Raw genomic sequence first — 20,434 nt, 5'->3', positions numbered from 1 at the left:
CTACTATTGCACTCTCTGGAGTGGGAATAGTAATTTTTACCCCTACGCTATCCAATGCTTTCCCTACTGTTGCACTCACTGGAGTGGGAATAGTAATTTTTACCCCTACGCTATCCAACGCTTTCCCTACTGTTGCACCCACTGGAGTAGGAATAGTATTTTTTACCCCTACGATATCCAACGCTTTCCTTACTGTTGCACTCACTGGAGTGGGATAAGTAATTTTTACCCCTACCCTATCCAACGCTTTCCCTACTGTTGCACTCTTTGGAGTGGGAATAGTAATTTTAACCCCTACGCTATCCCACGCTTTCCCTACTGTTGTACTATTTGGAGTGGGAATAGTAATTTTTACCCCTACGCTATCCAACGCTTTCCCTACTGTTGCACTCTTTGGAGTTGGAATAGTAATTTTTACCCCTACGCTACCCAATGCTTTCCCTACTGTTGCACCCACTGGAGTGGGAATAGTAATTTTTACCCCTACGCTATCCAATGCTTTCTCTACTGTTGCACCCACTGGAGTGGGAATAGTAATTTTTACCCCTACGCTATCCAACGCGTTCCCTACTGTTGTACTCTCTGGAGTGGGAATAGTATTTTTTACACTTCTGCTATCGTACGGTAATAATATTGGATATTATTTAATTATATTATGTTACTATATATATATATGTTTTAACAAATATGATTGTAAAAAATGTTTTTATAACTTTCATTAATTATTTAATTATTATAAGTTAATTTAATTATTTTTAAGTATATTTTAGTAATTAATTTGTAATATTAATTTAATTTAACACTATTTTTAATAAAGTCGATATTTTTATAAACTATATAATTGTAAACGATATTTTGTACTCGATATTTGTGTACTTACCTGTTTGTAGATACAAACTCGATATTATGTCTGTCGATATTTTTTCCTCGATATTCTTGGTAGTCGATATTCTGTCCCTCGATATTATTTCAGTGATCCGTAATTTCTATATGTTTATAATTAATATTACATCATGACTTTTTCCACTACAGACATTGTATTCCTTGTCCTGCCCACTCTTCCTGGCTCCTCCCCTGGTCCTCAGAGAGTGATAAGATGCGCTTCCTGGTTCCCTCAGTCGAGTCTGAGCCCTGGCGTGCGCTGAGCCATGGCCAAGACCCTGAAGGATCACCTCGAGTTCGCCCTGGAGAGCCTGGAGGAGGGGGACTTTAAGAAGTTCAAAAGGACTCTGAACGATGCGCAGGTGGAGGCCGGCTATGACAAAATCCCAAAGGGGAAGCTGGAGAAGCCGGACACTATGGATGTAGCCGACCTGATCATCAGCTACTACCGGCTGGACTACGGGCTGCGCCTCACCCTGGAGGTGCTGGAGAAAATCAACAAGAAGGACGTGGCTGAGACGCTCCGGAGGGCGGCGGGAGTAGGTAAGGACGGGCTTCATCCTCCGGTTAGACTAAGGCTTCACCTCTGGCGGGTGTGTGGCGGGTTAGTGGGGGAGCAGTTGGCTCAGGGACCAAGCAACCCGGGTCCCAGCCCCAGCGTCCACATTACACGGCACGTGTCGTCCTGGCCGGCGGCCAAGACGAACCGGGGCTCCGTGAGACAGCCGGGGCATGCGGCTCTTTCACGAGGCTGCACCCACAGCCGGACGGACCCCGTCCGTAACTTGGACCAGACCCGCGACTGCCGGGGCTCACACTCGTTTTGCTCAAAATGCACAACTTCTTCGACCTCTCTCCTAAAATATTACTTATGTCCAATGCATTTCGTGGAAACGTAATGTGTGCACCGAATATAGTCGGGAATTGAAGCTCAACACAGAATGATAAAGGTGCATCTGTGCCCCGGCTTCTGTTCCAGATGCAGCCCCAGCAGTTCTAAGCTCGGCTGTGCACGCGGGGGATCCGCGCAACCCTGCAGGGGAGCCCCCCCCCCCCCCCGACTCTACGTCTATTTCACCGCCCTTTGCAGGAACGGCTGCACGGAGGAGGGGTGGGGGCATTGCCACATACATGTCTGCAGTTTGCTTTCGGTTTCTATTTCCTTTCACTCGATGATTTCCTGGAAGAAGTGAGGCGGGAGAGGGGGTTCCTATCTTCCGCAAATAGAAAAGTACAAACTTGCTCGTTGAGAGCCGTCACACAAGAAACACCTTTTATATCTCCATCCCAGCCCGTCTCTAAGTCTCTGCCTGACCTGCGACACTATCTCTAACCGCAGCGCGACCTGTCTCGTGACTTGGCCAGTTGTCAAAGTTACAGGCGCGCATCTGATGTGTGACTGACTCTGTCCCAGCCACGCCAGCTTTAAAGAGCGCGGGCATGATACGTAACCCGCAGCTAACAAGGATCCCATGGACTCTGGTGCAGGCAAGTAAAATGTCCGTTCCACTGTTGTAGAGCTAATAAAACGCATCAATTGCCAGGGCTCAATGGCCCCCTCAGGGATCAGAGCTCCGGTGCACTGCACCCGTTGCACCAATGGTAGCAATGCCCACCCAGCCCTTTCCAAGAACTGCTAGACTCATACAGGCATACACCTGAAACGGCATTGTCTTTACCTCGTCCCTGCTCCGATTCTAGACTCAAATGTGAAACATTTCAAAAGCTTAATTGGTCTCACCGGTCCAAGGCTCTGGGCTACTATTTGACCGACTTTGGCACCACGCCAAGTGATATGTAAATAAACGTGGCGGGTGCTGACTTGGGGTGGGGGTGCCATGTTCATCTTTCAAAAGCACCTGATGCCCCGCCCCGTACATTGACTTAGCAGATTTCAGACATCAATAAAAACGACAGACTTTGTCGCACAGGGCGCCACCAGCGCTAAAGCCGGCCCTGAACGTGGCCAGTGCTGGCAGTGTGCTTCACGTCAGGAGGACACAGCCAAGCAATCCTTCTTTTGCAGCACTGAAAGGTGGTGCACCATAGGCTCCTACAGATACAACAAAGCAAAAGTACGTGCCCCAAAACCCAACCTGTTGATGGCTAAAAAACCAAGGACGGGCGGTAGCCTAGATCAGCATGACAGCTGTGCATGACTGACTCGTCCCAAGCTCTGCTGGCCTTATAGAGGTACATGCACGACATGCCACGGACTTTTCCAAGTTCCCCTGCCCTCCCAGACTTTTTAGGCACTGCCACTAACTTCCGCACATTTAACGGCGACTGACATGTCCAGTTCTTCTGGATTTTTAGAGAAACGTGACTGGCACGCGACTGACTTCTGCTACACTCAGGACCTTTCAGCATTGTTCAGGTCACCTTGAGGGCGGTCCTGCTTCAGGGGAGTCACATGTCCACACACCACCCAAACACCCCCTTTCTCTGTCAACTGTCAAGGGCTCGACCTCGGGCCTGGGGAACCCGGTTCGAGTCTCGGTAATGTCCCTAAACCTCCTGTGATTCTGGGCAAATCACTTAATCTCCCCGTGCACAACAAAATGAATGTGTGTCCTTGTGTAACGTAACTATGTAAAGCGCTCTGATACCCGATTCGGTTCGGGTCGAGTTTGCGCTATATAAAACTCTACAAAAAAAAAAGAGAGAACTACACTAAAACTATATGGAGGGAGGGATCACACCTCATGGACTGCCTTCAGCAACAGTCCCAAGTCCATGTTGACTTCCACGTGCAAGTATCAAGTTCACAGCTGAAGTTATCTTTCCCCGCACAATCCAACCCCGGAGACATCGAGCTGTTGGGCAGGTCGGTGGTAAAAGAACAGCTGTCAACTGCCTCTATGTCCTGCAGGTGAGTTTCAGCCAGAGCCCGTTTTGTAGACACTGCCTGCTGGGACTTGTAGAGTCACTTTTTCTTCCAGAAAATCTGGCTTACAAGTGACAACATACTTTATGGTGTTGGCTGAAAAGCCAGGACTGGCTGAAATCCACCCTAAAAGACTGGGATCAGTTTACAGCGTTGACCGTGTGGCATAAGGACAGCATTGGGCTGAAATACGAATATATGACGTTAGTCCTCAATGCGCTTACAACGCATGCCATTGAAACGCGGTCGTTACAACAACCGCGTTGTTACATCATATACCTTTACAACACAAGTCGAAACATTGACTTGCTGTTATGGGCCCTGGATATTGGAATAGTATAATTTACAATTCTAACTCCAGTCTGTGCAACAGTAGGGAAGGTGCTGGATTTTAAATCCAACACCTTCTGCCCCCTAACGCAAGTCTTCTTTCTGTCTTGCGTTGTAAAGGAATGCGATGAAACAACTCAGTCATAACGACTGCGTTGTAATGACATGCGTTGTCTGCCATGCGCAGTAAACACGGTTTACCCTGAAAAAATATGTGACGTTAGTCTGCATGTGTTTACAACGCATGCCATTACAACACAGTCGTGAAATACTCATGGGCCACACAATCACTGTGACCTCTGAAGGTGACATATCTCTAGCTCGTCTGCCACAGGGATGTCCCACTACATTATATATTTGTGGTGAATCCCCTTCAGTGTGACGCAGGAGAGGGAGGGAGGGAGGCAGCCGTCGCGTTGCTGACAAGTCAGGGCTTTGTTCAAAGGGATCAATTAAAAACATTTGTTCTAACTACTAAAATATTTCTCCACACAGATAGCTCTGCAGGGAGCGCAGCGCCACCCCAGAACCCCAGCACAGGGGGTGCAGGAGCCGGACCTTCAGGTGAGCTTCAAGCTACGGAGGCGCATCAGAGAGGGTGAAGAAATGTGTCTTAAGCAGCACGCATGAGGTCACTACTGGACCATTTGGGAGATTTTATCCATCCCTATAAGTGAACCATGTGACAGGAGCGGCTCTAGGCTCATGGTGGCCCTGGGCAGGAAGCGTAGGTAAGGGGCCAAGGAAGAGGGGGTCCGTGCGGGGCGGAGCGCAGAAGCCAGTGAAGAGGGGGGGGGGGGGGGGGGGGGGTCATGGTGTTTGGAAGTGGACCAGAGCCGGAGCCCACCAAATCCCTGCCAAGGGCCGCCACACAAATATGTATCCATCCTCAGAGGATTATTATATTAAGGATATATATTGGCGTGGTGGCCCCTGGGATTTGGTGGCCCTGTGCAGGTGCACAGCTTGCACATGCCTATGGCCGCCCCTGCATGTGACAATCTGCGAGGCATCTGGCCCTGTAGCGCTGGAGGGCTACAGAGTGGGTGGAGGAGGAAGTTGTTCTCTTGTACCCTGAAAGAGAGGGTCCAGTTCATCCCTTGCCTGTTTCTGTGCATAGGTGAGCAGCAGGTGGTTTAGATACTGGTCCTGTGTTCTACAGCAAGTTTAGCATGTTTGTATTCGAAGGGCTGCTGGCATCTCAGCAGGGTCCATTGGGATTTCAATGGTGTCTGTGTGGATGTCTATTGAGGGCTCAGGGCTTGGAGCAGAGGAATCCAAAAAGGGGGTCTGAGGGAAAGGGGTTCTCAGAGACAGAGTAGCTGATTCTCAGAAAGAGTGAAATATGACTAGAAATCCATTCAATTGCTTGGGTAATGATCCCTTTACTATAGTCTGTCTCTTCCCTCAAAGGATACTCCTGCTGGGCCCACAATATTGAACCTCCACAAGTTTACTCCAGTGAGGAGGTATCTCTGCGTTTAGCTTCCTGTCATGAGAGCTAGAAGGCACTTTGGAGTGAGCTATGGAGCTGCATCGAAAGGGTCCTCAGGTCAGCACGTGGGGGCATATTATCAACAAAACGGCATTAAAATTATCGCCATTTTAGCGGCAGAAAAATGCAGCTAAAGCGGCAATAATGGGCTTGATAATATGCCCTGGAGAATTCGAATAGAAGCCCATGTTCTGGTGTCAACATTGGCTTCTATTGGAATTCTCCAGGGCATATTATCAAGCCCATTATCGCTGCTTTAGCAGCAGTTTTCTGCCACTAAAACAGCGATAATTTTTACACCATGCTTGATAATATGTCCCCAGTACTTATCTGGCTTCCCCAGAGGAGTGTTCAGAGAGCAAACACTCTCAGACTACGAGCCAATATGCGGTCCAGTAGAGTTCTCAGCGGAGAGGAGATCAGCAGGACATATTCACTTTGGTGTTGCCAAGTCTCAGAAATTCCATGAAGCAAAGATATCAAAAAGTCATGTTCCTCATTTAATGTGTTATTTAGCATTGTTAATGAAACTGAATCATTGCTAATACATAATTTCATCTGGTGGTTAGTTCCCAGGTACTGCTCATGCTTAACATGATTGACATGCTTCACTTAAAGCCTTTGATATCGCATTCAACACAAAGTAATGAGGAAACTAACTGATTGGGTTTAATTCCTGGCTAATGATAAAAAGACACAAGTTTGAGAAAAAATGGGTTGAGCTGGCGCTCGCCTTGCAGAACCATAGGTCTTGCACCAATCTTTTAGGGGACGGGGGTCCTATGTGTACCAAGGCTTTCAAGTTTTGATAGGAAAACGTGATACTGTTCAGGGGTGGTTTGGAAATCACCCCCCATCCCAAATAGGGGGACGGGAGCTTAGATTAGGAGAACATATAGTATATGCACTTGTCTCTTGACCTGATGCAGGGCATCTATAATAAAAAAAATCCTGACAGGCTGAAACATAACAATATCTTTCTTGTCTTCCTTCGCAGATAAGCACTTCGTGGACAAGCACCGAGAGGCAATTATCAGCCGGTGCACTTTGGTGGATCCCATCCTTGACCAATTGTTCAGTCTGGAGCTTCTGAATCAAGAGCACTATGACTTAGTGCGAGCAGAGACTACGCCTCAGAACAGGATGCGGACGCTGTACAATTTCATGCATGGTTGGGGTGCACGTGACAAAGAAGCCTTCTACCAAGCTCTGAAAAAGCAGAATGGCCCTCTCGTCAGAGACCTGGGGGGGCAGTAAAGGGGGTTTCTGTAAAAGGCAAATCCAAAGGGCTTTGTTGAAAAAGTAGCAACACGGGTTGTTTTAATTCTATCTCAGGGCCTTTATCTAGAAGGGAGATAAAGACATTCTTCCAGTAGCAATGCCTTTGGTGCTAGAATAAGCCAAACTGTTGTCTGATTTATATGCGAGTTTCCCATAAGCATGAATTGTATAGCTCCTCAAAGTTGGTTTTATAATTTTCATTTTTTTTGTAACAGTCCCAGTTCCTTTGGGTTAATGGCAGTGTCTTGGGGCCACAAAAAGGAGCGTATGTTTTTCTATGTGTTAAATATGTTTTTATATTTTAAACTAGGATTTCTACCAGTGCTATCGTCACCTACTTTGCATTGCATATTTTACACAAAAATGAAGCCAAAATAAAAACATTTGTACAAACCGATGCTCCTTTCTGTCTTCAAATGTTTTGCTATACAATACTATGCTTGAGTCTTTTCGGCCCTAGTCTTGCCCCCTTTCTTTTTTATATTTGCATAATTTTTCCTTCTGCCTGTAAATTCGGGTGTAGCACAAAAATTTGTAATTTCAAAATTCTTCACCACTGAATTGGATTGTTTCTACTTACAGGACTCCTTCATAATATATTTTTGTTGACGTTATTAAATTACTCAAAATACTTAGCAAATAAACACATTAAATATGATTATAGAAAAAGTATGGGGTATTGTTACAAGAAATGGCACACTGCTGTTTTGCGGCAGCGGAGCATGAACAATTTTACCACTGCATTACGACAGTTCCTAACGCCATGTTAGCGCCTTATTTATAATATGCCGCCCCATGGCGTTAGGAAGAGGCCGGCTTTGGAATACCTGAACCTGATGTGTGCATCAAGTCGCAAAAAAATTGCACGCTAACATAGAAAAGTTACGTTCGGCCAATTAGCGGCCTGAAAGCTAGACGCTAGCCATCCTATCACTTTTGTATATAAAAACGTTGCTAAGCAAAAAAAAGTTACACTTATCTGAATGCAGCAATGGAGCAGCCAGGAGTGAGCACAGGCCAGGACAACACCGCACTAGCAGACAGGATGTCCAGCAAAAGTCCCAGGGGAAGAGGAAGTGCAAGTTCAGTGTGGACGAGTATAAGATCTTGATCACGTAGGTGACGGAGCACCAACACCAGCTCTTAGTCAGTTCTAAACTGATATTGGGGAGGAAAAAGACCATATGGCAGACCATAGTGGACAACGTGAACAGTATTGTGGAAGTCAGGAGGACAGTGACAGACTATAAGAAGCGCTGGCATAATTTTAAGTGCAAGAGAAAGGCGAAACTGGCAATCAATCTCAAGGCAGCATTGCAAAGGGAGGTTGTAGTGCAGTGTCCCAGGAGGATCTGGACCACTTGGAGGAGCAGGTGTCCGCTGTCCTCTGCAAGGAGTCGGTGGTTGGAGTTGTGGGACAGTGCTGGCCATGACGCACTACAAGAGCAACAGGGTAAGTTGCAAGAAGGGGCAATGTGGGGATCTATGTATTGGCATGCAGTGCAGGCAGCTGTGTCCCAGCGCTCTACAGCACTGTCTGCAGGCCAAAGGGTAGGATGCTGGCTCATCTATGGTGATACATGACTTCAATGGAAGACTAATGGGCATTCTGATAATATGTTGGTGTAGGGAAGGCAGCAACCTTTCTAGCTGTGCTACCCTACACCAAAGGGAAAGGACAGAAATGTACTGTATCTACAAGATACACTGCATTCCTGTCCTTTCTGCCAGTGCTGGCGCACAAACAGCAGACATCTTGCAATGCAGGCCCCCTTGTGCCATGGTGCAAGGGTACCACCAATGTTGCCAGCCAGCTGAATGAGCACCAGTAAAGAGGAAAGCACAGGGATGCTCTGAATCTTTGTCATCACAGCGCAACCCTGCACTTGCCTAATCACACAGCGTGATGCATCAAGTGGGTCTGTGGAGCTTCGTTGCATCACATGTCTATGAAATATGCTCCTCTCTCAGATCTGGACCTATGCTCATTATTCTAGCCTCCAAATCCATAGCATAGAATTGGTTTCTCAAAGGAGAAAGAACACGTCCAGGGGGAGGGGTATGTGGGCCATTAGTAGTACCTAAACATAGGGGCATTTCAAGAGCTACGCCCATATCCGCTTAGATTAAACTACATTGTGCGCAGCTGACCTGACATGCTGGCTCAGAAGGCACAGGCATCAGCTGCCATGGTAGGGACCACATGAACTCCCTTCTACTAAATATGACTGGTGTCGGGGTGAATGCTAGTGATGTACACCAGTGGACTATGGACCATATTTACAGTTAAATGCTGCACCATGTCGCTGCAAACAAATCAGATTCACTGAGCTACATCATTGCAAGAACGCAGTGAGGGGCTGTATTTACAGAGAAATGTAATAAACAAAAATATTTCCTTTCTGTGTTTCTCAATTATGCTGTGATAAGTCACACAAATATACACACGACCATCGGAAATTACAGTAGTAGAAATACATATATTTAAAATATCTCAAACACGTAGGATCATGTCCTTCTCTTGATTTTATTTAAAAACTTGTTTCAAATATCAATGTAAATCAATACAATCTACTAGATACAATTAAAAAAATCTAAATACACGATATTCCAGACATAACAGAAATTATTTCATCAAATATTTCATTTAAGTGAAACACTGTGGGTGTCTTCTTTTACATATTTTATGTGTGTGATTGTATTATTATAGTGAGTTAGTTTGAGAGTGAGTGCATGTTTAGTGAATGACTGCGGAAGTGTGTGGGACATGAATAAATGTTTTGTTCTCTGTGAAGCCTAATTGTGACCTACATTATATGTAATGTACAATACACTGTTGCACATTTGTCTTAAAGTCCATACATGGATTTAAATATGAACCACCATTTTATTAATAAATCAACTCTATTTTCATAAAAAGGTGTATCTAACTTGTGTGATGTTTTGTTGACTGATACGTAAAATTGTGTCACCACTCCCCCTATCATTAGGATCCCCCCTTTTGGGACCCACAAATTAACTCTGGCAGGGTTTACTTGTTCTATTTAGCTGTTTTCTCCCCCTTCTTCCTGCCAATATTCGAACCATCCCACTGGGGAACCCCCTTCTATTCCTTTCTTTCTTAACAGCCCTGTGCTGTGGGGGTTTGTTTGTTGGGTTATACTACCACAGCAGCCCACCAGTGTGCTTGAAAGTGTGTATGAAGGTACCAGATTGTTTCATTGCCCTGATTTGAGAAACTTCCTTTCATTTAAGATGGACAGCATCAAGACCTTTGGATTTACTGACGAGGACTTTGCCACTATGATGGGAACTTCCTCTAACAGCAACCCCCAGTTCTCTATCCCCAAGGGCCTAGATGGAGATTGGACTAAGCTATTAAACCTAAAGAAAAAAAGTAAAAGAACAGAATTACACGCCCAATTTATGTTGGATTACCTGAGAGCCGTCACCATCCCTATAGGCCTGAGAGTTCGCAACATACCAGGCCTGTTTGTAGAAATCAGAAAGTTCCTGGAGCGATGGACCCTCATCTCCAACCGTTGCTCCAGGGACTATATGACGCTTATTGTGGAGACCGCCAGGGAAGTATTAGCAGCCCTTAATAAGGAAATACTGGAATTAGAAAACAAACTCCGAGACTCTAATGCGGTCGACCTAGGCAAAAGCAAACTTGAAGAAATAAATCTGGAACTGGATTCCTTCACGGAATGCCTACTAAAAAGAAAAACTGATAAACTTCGCAAAGATATCCACATGTATTCTCAGGAACGAGCCTTTCCATTTTTATCCACTGGTTATTACACCAACCAGGAGGAAGGCAACCCTCGAGCCCCAGCTGCCCGGTGGGGCAACAAAAGGGTGACCACCTTTTCAGACACCACTGACTCAGAGGGAGAAAATCAAGAACAATATAACCCAAACTATGACCAAGGATATAACACCAACAGATCCATTAGAAGGCGAGGATATGAACGTAGCAATCCCCAGAATCGTTTTTTAGGGAATCGCCGGGGCAACCAACGCCCTCCCCTGGGGACCCCCCAATCGAGGAACTTCCATCCGGGTCGGGGTCAACCTCAGATGTATGTTCAAACCCGTAGCCATCAATACTGGAAAACATAAAAGGTGTTCCGGTGTTCAATCTCACCAAGAAAGAGATCGATCCTACTGAAATCAATTTATTAACTCGAGGACTATCATTTGTCCCCTCAGCTAACTTTGATAAGTTCGAATTCACCAAAGACCTACATCTCTTTTTCAGAAAGATCCGCTGGAAAAAATATTTTTCAGACAGACCAAATATCACAGATCAAGAGAACAGATCTGTATTAAAACCTCCTTCATCTTTCACTCCGACACTCAATATGTTGGGCCCAGAGGTCAGCCTCGTTGAAAAAGCTGTTGCTGCCAAGGTTGAAAAAATGATTAAGTATGTCCCCACCCCCGATTCCAATCTTCACAGGGATGAAGAAGTCATCCTTAAAACTCTGAAGGATGACAAAAACAATACAAAGAGGGGTGGGGTCGCACACTACTCGCACGCCGGCGGAAGTTGCCCCTGAGGACTCTGGTCATTGTAGTAGAGTGTTCCCGATGCATCATCTATCGATCTTGCTATCTTCGCTGTCTTCGCCATCCCTGGACACATGTTTCGGGTTATCAACCCTCGTCAGCAGGGATAGGCAGTGTTCTGGGGTCGCCGATGGCTGCCAATATCTGCCAGGTATGGTACCACTCCGGCGCGTAGGTGCGGGATCCCAGGCTCGTCAGCCCGCTGCTCAAGGGAGCTTTAAGTTACAAAGAGGGGTGGGGTCGCACACTACTCGCACACCGGCGGAAGTTGCCCCTGAGGACTCTGGTCATTGAAGTAGAGTGTTCGCGATGCATCATCTTTCGATCTTGCTATCTTCGCTGTCTTCGCCATCCCTGGTCACGTGTTTCGGGTTATCAACCCTAGTCAGCTGGGATAGGCAGTGTTCTGGGGTCGCCGATGGCTGCCAATATCTGCCAGGTATAGTACCACTCCGGCGCGTAGGTGCCGGATCCCAGGCTCGTCAGCCCGCTGCTCAAGGGAGCTTTAAGTTACAAAGAGGGGTGGGGTCGCACACTACTCGCACACCGGCGGAAGTTGCCCCTGAGGACTCTGGTCATTGTAGTAGAGTGTTCGCGATGCATCATCTTTCGATCTTGCTATCTTCGCTGTCTTCGCCATCCCTGGACACGTGTTTCGGGTTGTCAACCCTCGTCAGCAGGGATAGGCAGTGTTCTGGGGTCGCCGATGGCTGCCAATATCTGTCAGGTATAGTACCACTCCGGCGCGTAGGTGCGGGATCCCAGGCTCGTCAGCCCGCTGCTCAAGGGAGCTTTAAGTTACAAAGAGGGGTGGGGTCGCACACTACTCGCACACCGGCGGAAGTTGCCCCTGAGGACTCTGGTCATTGTAGTAGAGTGTTCGCGATGCATCATCTTTCGATCTTGCTATCTTCGCTGTCTTCGCCATCCCTGGACATGTTTTTCGGGTTATCAACCCTCGTCAGCAGGGATAGGCAGTGTTCTGGGGTCGCCGATGGCTGCCAATATCTGCCAGGTATAGTACCACTCCGGCGCGTAGGTGCGGGATCCCAGGCTCGTCAGCCCGCTGCTCAAGGGAGCTTTAAGTTACAAAGAGGGGTGGGGTCGCACACTACTCGCACACCGGCGGAAGTTGCCCCTGAGGACTCTGGTCATTGTAGTAGAGTGTTCGCGATGCATCATCTTTCGATCTTGCTATCTTCGCTGTCTTCGCCATCCCTGGACACGTGTTTCGGGTTATCAACCCTCGTCAGCAGGGATAGGCAGTGTTCTGGGGTCGCCGATGGCTGCCAATATCTGCCAGGTATAGTACCACTCCGGCGCGTAGGTGCGGGATCCCAGGCTCGTCAGCCCGCTGCTCAAGGGAGCTTTAAGTTACAAAGAGGGGTGGGGTCGCACACTACTCGCACACCAGCGGAAGTTGCCCCTGAGGACTCTGGTCATTGTAGTAGAGTGTTCGCGATGCATCATCTTTCGATCTTGCTATCTTCGCTGTCTTCGCCATCCCTGGACACGTGTTTTGGGTTATCCACCCTCGTCAGCAGGGATAGGCAGTGTTCTGGGGTCGCCGATGGCTGCCAATATCTGCCAGGTATAGTACCACTCCGGTGCGTAGGTGCGGGATCCCAGGCTCGTCAGCCCGCTGCTCAAGGGAGCTTTAAGTTACAAAGAGGGGGGGGTCGCACACTACTCGCACACCTGCGGAAGTTGCCCCTGAGGACTCTGGTCATTGTAGTAGAGTGTTCGCGATGCATCATCTTTCGATCTTGCTATCTTCGCTGTCTTCGCCATCCCTGGACACGTGTTTCAATCAATCAATCAGTGACACTTATAGAGCGCGCTACATACCCGTAGGGTCTCAAGGCGCTTGGGGGAGGGGGGCGTGCCGCTACTGCTCGAACAGCCAGGTCTTCAGCTTCTGCCTGAAGGAGAGGTGGTCTTGGGTCAGGCGCAGGTTGGTCGGGAGGGAGTTCCAGGTCTTGGCGGCCAGGTAGGAGAAGGACCTTCCTCCTGTAGTCGCTCTTCGGATGCGGGGGACGGCGGCGAGGGCGTGGTTGGCTGATCGGAGGTGGCGTTATCAGGGATAGGCAGTGTTCTGGGGTCGCCGATGGCTGCCAATATCTGCCAGGTATAGTACCACTCCGGCGCGTAGGTGCGGGATCCCAGGCTCATCAGCCCGCTGCTCAAGGGAGCTTTAAGTTACAAAGAGGGGTGGGGTCGCACACTACTCGCACACCGGCGGAAGTTGCCCCTGAGGACTCTGGTCATTGTAGTAGAGTGTTCGCGATGCATCATCTTTCGATCTTGCTATCTTCGCTGTCTTCGCCATCCCTGGACACGTTTTTCGGGTTGTCAACCCTCGTCAGCAGGGATAGGCAGTGTTCTGGGGTCGCCGATGGCTGCCAATATCTGCCAGGTATAGTACCACTCCGGCGCGTAGGTGCGGGATCCCAGGCTCGTCAGCCCGCTGCTCAAGGGAGCTTTAAGTTACAAAGAGGGGTGGGGTCGCACACTACTCGCACACCGGCGGAAGTTGCCCCTGAGGACTCTGGTCATTGTAGTAGAGTGTTCGCGATGCATCATCTTTCGATCTTGCTATCTTCGCTGTCTTCGCCATCCCTGGACACGTGTTTCGGGTTATCAACCCTCGTCAGCAGGGATAGGCAGTGTTCTGGGGTCGCCGATGGCTGCCAATATCTGCCAGGTATAGTACCACTCCGGCGCGTAGGTGCGGGATCCCAGGCTCGTCAGCCCGCTGCTCAAGGGAGCTTTAAGTTACAAAGAGGGGTGGGGTCGCACACTACTCGCACACCGGCGGAAGATGCCCCTGAGGACTCTGGTCATTGTAGTAGAGTGTTCGCGATGCATCATCTTTCGATCTTGCCATCTTCGCTGTCTTCGCCATCCCTGGACACGTGTTTCGGGTTATCCACCCTCGTCAGCAGGGATAGGCAGTGTTCTGGGGTCGCCGATGGCTGCCAATATCTGCCAGGTATAGTACCACTCCGGTGCGTAGGTGCGGGATCCCAGGCTCGTCAGCCCGCTGCTCAAGGGAGCTTTAAGTTACAAAGAGGGGGGGGTCGCACACTACTCGCACACCTGCGGAAGTTGCCCCTGAGGACTCTGGTCATTGTAGTAGAGTGTTCGCGATGCATCATCTTTCGATCTTGCTATCTTCGCTGTCTTCGCCATCCCTGGACACGTGTTTCAATCAATCAATCAATCAGTGACACTTATAGAGCGCGCTACATACCCGTAGGGTCTCAAGGCGCTTGGGGGAGGGGGGGCGTGCCGCTACTGCTCGAACAGCCAGGTCTTCAGCTTCTTCCTGAAGGAGAGGTGGTCTTGGGTCAGGCGCAGGTTGGTCGGGAGGGAGTTCCAGGTCTTGGCGGCCAGGTAGGAGAAGGACCTTCCTCCTGTAGTCGCTCTTCGGATGCGGGGGACGGCGGCGAGGGCGTGGTTGGCTGATCGGAGGTGGCGTTATCAGGGATAGGCAGTGTTCTGGGGTCGCCGATGGCTGCCAATATCTGCCAGGTATAGTACCACTCCGGCGCGTAGGTGCGGGATCCCAGGCTCATCAGCCCGCTGCTCAAGGGAGCTTTAAGTTACAAAGAGGGGTGGGGTCGCACACTACTCGCACACCGGCGGAAGTTGCCCCTGAGGACTCTGGTCATTGTAGTAGAGTGTTCGCGATGCATCATCTTTCGATCTTGCTATCTTCGCTGTCTTCGCCATCCCTGGACACGTTTTTCGGGTTGTCAACCCTCGTCAGCAGGGATAGGCAGTGTTCTGGGGTCGCCGATGGCTGCCAATATCTGCCAGGTATAGTACCACTCCGGCGTGTAGGTGCGGGATCCCAGGCTCGTCAGCCCGCTGCTCAAGGGAGCTTTAAGTTACAAAGAGGGGTGGGGTCGCACACTACTCGCACACCGGCGGAAGTTGCCCCTGAGGACTCTGGTCATTGTAGTAGAGTGTTCGCGATGCATCATCTTTCGATCTTGCTATCTTCGCTGTCTTCGCCATCCCTGGACACGTATTTCGGGTTATCAACCCTTGTCAGCAGGGATAGGCAGTGTTCTGGGGTCGCCGATGGCTGCCAATATCTGCCAGGTATAGTACCACTCCGGCGCGTAGGTGCGGGATCCCAGGCTCGTCAGCCCGCTGCTCAAGGGAGCTTTAAGTTACAAAGAGGGGTGGGGTCGCACACTACTCGCACACCGGCGGAAGTTGCCCCTGAGGACTCTGGTCATTGTAGTAGAGTGTTCGCGATGCATCATCTTTCGATCTTGCTATCTTTGCTGTCATCGCCATCCCTGGACACATGTTTCGGGTTATCAACCCTCGTCAGCAGGGATAGGCAGTGTTCTGGGGTCGCCGATGGCTGCCAATATCTGCCAGGTATAGTACCACTCCGGCGCGTAGGTGCGGGATCCCAGGCTCGTCAGCCCGCTGCTCAAGGGAGCTTTAATTTACAAAGAAGGGGGGGTCGCACACTACTCGCACACCGGCGGAAGTTGCCCCTGAGGACTCTGGTCATTGTAGTAGAGTGTTCGCGATGCATAATCTTTCGATCTTGCTATCTTCGCTGTCTTCGCCATCCCTGGACACGTGTTTCGGGTTATCAACCCTCGTCAGCAGGGATAGGCAGTGTTCTGGGGTCGCCGATGGCTGCCAATATCTGCCAGGTATAGTACCACTCCGGCGCGTAGGTGCGGGATCCCAGGCTCGTCAGCCCGCTGCTCAAGGGAGCTTTAAGTTACAAAGAGGGGTGGGGTCGCACACTACTCGCACACCGGCGGAAGTTGCCCCTGAGGACTCTGGTCATTGTAGTAGAGTGTTCGCGATGCATAATCTTTCGATCTTGCTATCTTCGCTGTCTTCGCCATCCCTGGACACGTGTTTCGGGTTATCAACCCTCGTCAGCAGGGATAGGCAGTGTTCTGGGGTCGCCGATGGCTGCCAATATCTGCCAGGTATAGTACCACTCCGGCGCGTAGGTGCGGGATCCCAGGCTCGTCAGCCCGCTGCTCAAGGGAGCTTTAAGTTACAAAGAGGGGTGGGGTCGCACACTACTCGCACACCGGCGGAAGTTGCCCCTGAGGACTCTGGTCATTGTAGTAGAGTGTTCCCGATGCATCATCTTTCGATCTTGCTATCTTCGCTGTCTTCGCCATCCCTGGACACTTGTTTCGGGTTATCAACCCTCGTCAGCAGGGATAGGCAGTGTTCAGGGGTCGCCGATGGCTGCCAATATCTGCCAGGTATAGTACCACTCCGGCGCGTAGGTGCAGGATCCCAGGCTCGTCAGCCCGCTGCTCATGGGAGCTTTAAGTTACAAAGAGGGGTAGGGTCGCACACTACTCGCACACCGGCGGAAGTTGCCCCTGAGGACTCTGGTCATTGTAGTAGAGTGTTCGCGATGCATCATCTTTCGATCTTGCTATCTTCGCTGTCTTCGCCATCCCTGGACACGTGTTTCGGGTTATCAACCCTCGTCAGCAGGGATAGGCAGTGTTCTGGGGTCGCCGATGGCTGCCAATATCTGCCAGGTATAGTACCACTCCGGCGCGTAGGTGCGGGATCCCAGGCTCGTCAGCCCGCTGCTCATGGGAGCTTTAAGTTACAAAGAGGGGTGGGGTCGCACACTACTCGCACACCGGCGGAAGTTGCCCCTGAGGACTCTGGTCATTGTAGTAGAGTGTTCGCGATGCATCATCTTTCGATCTTGCTATCTTCGCTGTCTTCGCCATCCCTGGACACGTGTTTCGGGTTATCAACCCTCGTCAGCAGGGATAGGCAGTGTTCTGGGGTCGCCGATGGCTGCCAATATCTGCCAGGTATAGTACCACTCCGGCGCGTAGGTGCGGGATCCCAGGCTCGTCAGCCCGCTGCTCAAGGGAGCTTTAAGTTACAAAGAGGGGTGGGGTCGCACACTACTCGCACACCAGCGGAAGTTGCCCCTGAGGACTCTGGTCATTGTAGTAGAGTGTTCGCGATGCATCATCTTTCGATCTTGCTATCTTCGCTGTCTTCGCCATCCCTGGACACGTGTTTCGGGTTATCCACCCTCGTCAGCAGGGATAGGCAGTGTTCTGGGGTCGCCGATGGCTGCCAATATCTGCCAGGTATAGTACCACTCCGGTGCGTGGGTGCGGGATCCCAGGCTCGTCAGCCCGCTGCTCAAGGGAGCTTTAAGTTACAAAGAGGGGGGGTCGCACACTACTCGCACACCTGCGGAAGTTGCCCCTGAGGACTCTGGTCATTGTAGTAGAGTGTTCGCGATGCATCATCTTTCGATCTTGCTATCTTCGCTGTCTTCGCCATCCCTGGACACGTGTTTCAATCAATCAATCAATCAGTGACACTTATAGAGCGCGCTACATACCCGTAGGGTCTCAAGGCGCTTGGGGGAGGGGGGCGTGCCGCTACTGCTCGAACAGCCAGGTCTTCAGCTTCTTCCTGAAGGAGAGGTGGTCTTGGGTCAGGCGCAGGTTGGTCGGGAGGGAGTTCCAGGTCTTGGCGGCCAGGTAGGAGAAGGACCTTCCTCCTGTAGTCGCTCTTCGGATGCGGGGGACGGCGGCGAGGGCGTGGTTGGCTGATCGGAGGTGGCGTTATCAGGGATAGGCAGTGTTCTGGGGTCGCCGATGGCTGCCAATATCTGCCAGGTATAGTACCACTCCGGCGCGTAGGTGCGGGATCCCAGGCTCATAAGCCCGCTGCTCAAGGGAGCTTTAAGTTACAAAGAGGGGTGGGGTCGCACACTACTCGCACACCGGCGGAAGTTGCCCCTGAGGACTCTGGTCATTGTAGTAGAGTGTTCGCGATGCATCATCTTTCGATCTTGCTATCTTCGCTGTCTTCGCCATCCCTGGACACGTTTTTCGGGTTATCAACCCTCGTCAGCAGGGATAGGCAGTGTTCTGGGGTCGCCGATGGCTGCCAATATCTGCCAGGTATAGTACCACTCCGGCGCGTAGGTGCGGGATCCCAGGCTCGTCAGCCCGCTGCTCAAGGGAGCTTTAAGTTACAAAGAGGGGTGGGGTCGCACACTACTCGCACACCGGCGGAAGTTGCCCCTGAGGACTCTGGTCATTGTAGTAGAGTGTTCGCGATGCATCATCTTTCGATCTTGCTATCTTCGCTGTCTTCGCCATCCCTGGACACGTGTTTCGGGTTATCAACCCTCGTCAGCAGGGATAGGCAGTGTTCTGGGGTCGCCGATGGCTGCCAATATCTGCCAGGTATAGTACCACTCCGGCGCGTAGGTGCGGGATCCCAGGCTCGTCAGCCCGCTGCTCAAGGGAGCTTTAAGTTACAAAGAGGGGTGGGGTCGCACACTACTCGCACACCGGCGGAAGTTGCCCCTGAGGACTCTGGTCATTGTAGTAGAGTGTTCGCGATGCATCATCTTTCGATCTTGCTATCTTCGCTGTCTTCGCCATCCCTGGACACGTGTTTCGGGTTATCCACCCTCGTCAGCAGGGATAGGCAGTGTTCTGGGGTCGCCGATGGCTGCCAATATCTGCCAGGTATAGTACCACTCCGGTGCGTAGGTGCGGGATCCCAGGCTCGTCAGCCCGCTGCTCAAGGGAGCTTTAAGTTACAAAGAGGGGGGGGTCGCACACTACTCGCACACCTGCGGAAGTTGCCCCTGAGGACTCTGGTCATTGTAGTAGAGTGTTCGCGATGCATCATCTATCGATCTTGCTATCTTCGCTGTCTTCGCCATCCCTGGACACGTGTTTCAATCAATCAATCAATCAGTGACACTTATAGAGCGCGCTACATACCCGTAGGGTCTCAAGGCGCTTGGGGGAGGGGGGCGTGCCGCTACTGCTCGAACAGCCAGGTCTTCAGCTTCTTCCTGAAGGAGAGGTGGTCTTGGGTCAGGCGCAGGTTGGTCGGGAGGGAGTTCCAGGTCTTGGCGGCCAGGTAGGAGAAGGACCTTCCTCCTGTAGTCGCTCTTCGGATGCGGGGGACGGCGGTGAGGGCGTGGTTGGCTGATCGGAGGTGGCGTTATCAGGGATAGGCAGTGTTCTGGGGTCGCCGATGGCTGCCAATATCTGCCAGGTATAGTACCACTCCGGCGCGTAGGTGCAGGATCCCAGGCTCATCAGCCCGCTGCTCAAGGGAGCTTTAAGTTACAAAGAGGGGTGGGGTCGCACATTACTCGCACACCGGCGGAAGTTGCCCCTGAGGACTCTGGTCATTGTAGTAGAGTGTTCGCGATGCATCATCTTTCGATCTTGCTATCTTCGCTGTCTTCGCCATCCCTGGACACGTTTTTCGGGTTATCAACCCTCGTCAGCAGGGATAGGCAGTGTTCTGGGGTCGCCGATGGCTGCCAATATCTGCCAGGTATAGTACCACTCCGGCGCGTAGGTGCGGGATCCCAGGCTCGTCAGCCCGCTGCTCAAGGGAGCTTTAAGTTACAAAGAGGGGTGGGGTCGCACACTACTCGCACACCGGCGGAAGTTGCCCCTGAGGACTCTGGTCATTATAGTAGAGTGTTCGCGATGCATCATCTTTCGATCTTGCTATCTTCGCTGTCTTCGCCATCCCTGGACACATGTTTCGGGTTATCAACCCTTGTCAGCAGGGATAGGCAGTGTTCTGGGGTCGCCGATGGCTGCCAATATCTGCCAGGTATAGTACCACTCCGGCGTGTAGGTGCGGGATCCCAGGCTCGTCAGCCCGCTGCTCAAGGGAGCTTTAAGTTACAAAGAGGGGTGGGGTCGCACACTACTCGCACACCGGCGGAAGTTGCCCCAGAGGACTCTGGTCATTGTAGTAGAGTATTCGCGATGCATCATCTTTCGATCTTGCTATCTTCGCTGTCTTCGCCATCCCTGGACACGTGTTTTGGGTTATCAACCCTCGTCAGCAGGGATAGGCAGTGTTCTGGGGTCGCCGATGGCTGCCAATATCTGCCAGGTATAGTACCACTCCGGCGCGTAGGTGCGGGATCCCAGGCTCGTCAGCCC

General features: G+C 50.8%; 1 protein-coding gene across 2 annotated transcripts; it reads left to right on the top strand.

Moving 5' to 3' along the window:
- The first annotated feature begins 1,110 nt into the window (after positions 1-1,110).
- LOC147703716 (apoptosis-associated speck-like protein containing a CARD) lies at positions 1,111-7,272 on the top strand. Of its 2 annotated transcripts, XM_086932062.1 has the most exons (3): positions 1,111-1,425; positions 4,595-4,663; positions 6,592-7,272. In XM_086932062.1, exons 1-3 carry the CDS (start codon positions 1,149-1,151, stop codon positions 6,849-6,851), a joined length of 606 nt encoding a protein of 201 aa, XP_086788188.1. In that variant the 5' UTR covers positions 1,111-1,148; the 3' UTR covers positions 6,852-7,272. The 2 variants fall into 2 exon arrangements, with proteins under 2 accessions (XP_086788188.1, XP_086788189.1); XM_086932063.1 differs by lacking the exon at positions 4,595-4,663.
- The last annotated feature ends 13,162 nt before the right edge of the window (positions 7,273-20,434 follow it).

Source organism: Lissotriton vulgaris, chromosome 7 (genome assembly GCF_964263255.1).
Source record: "Lissotriton vulgaris chromosome 7, aLisVul1.2, whole genome shotgun sequence".
NCBI lineage: Eukaryota > Metazoa > Chordata > Amphibia > Caudata > Salamandridae > Lissotriton > Lissotriton vulgaris.
Note: the sequence above shows the minus strand (reverse complement) of the source record. Positions and strands in the feature narration are given on the sequence as shown.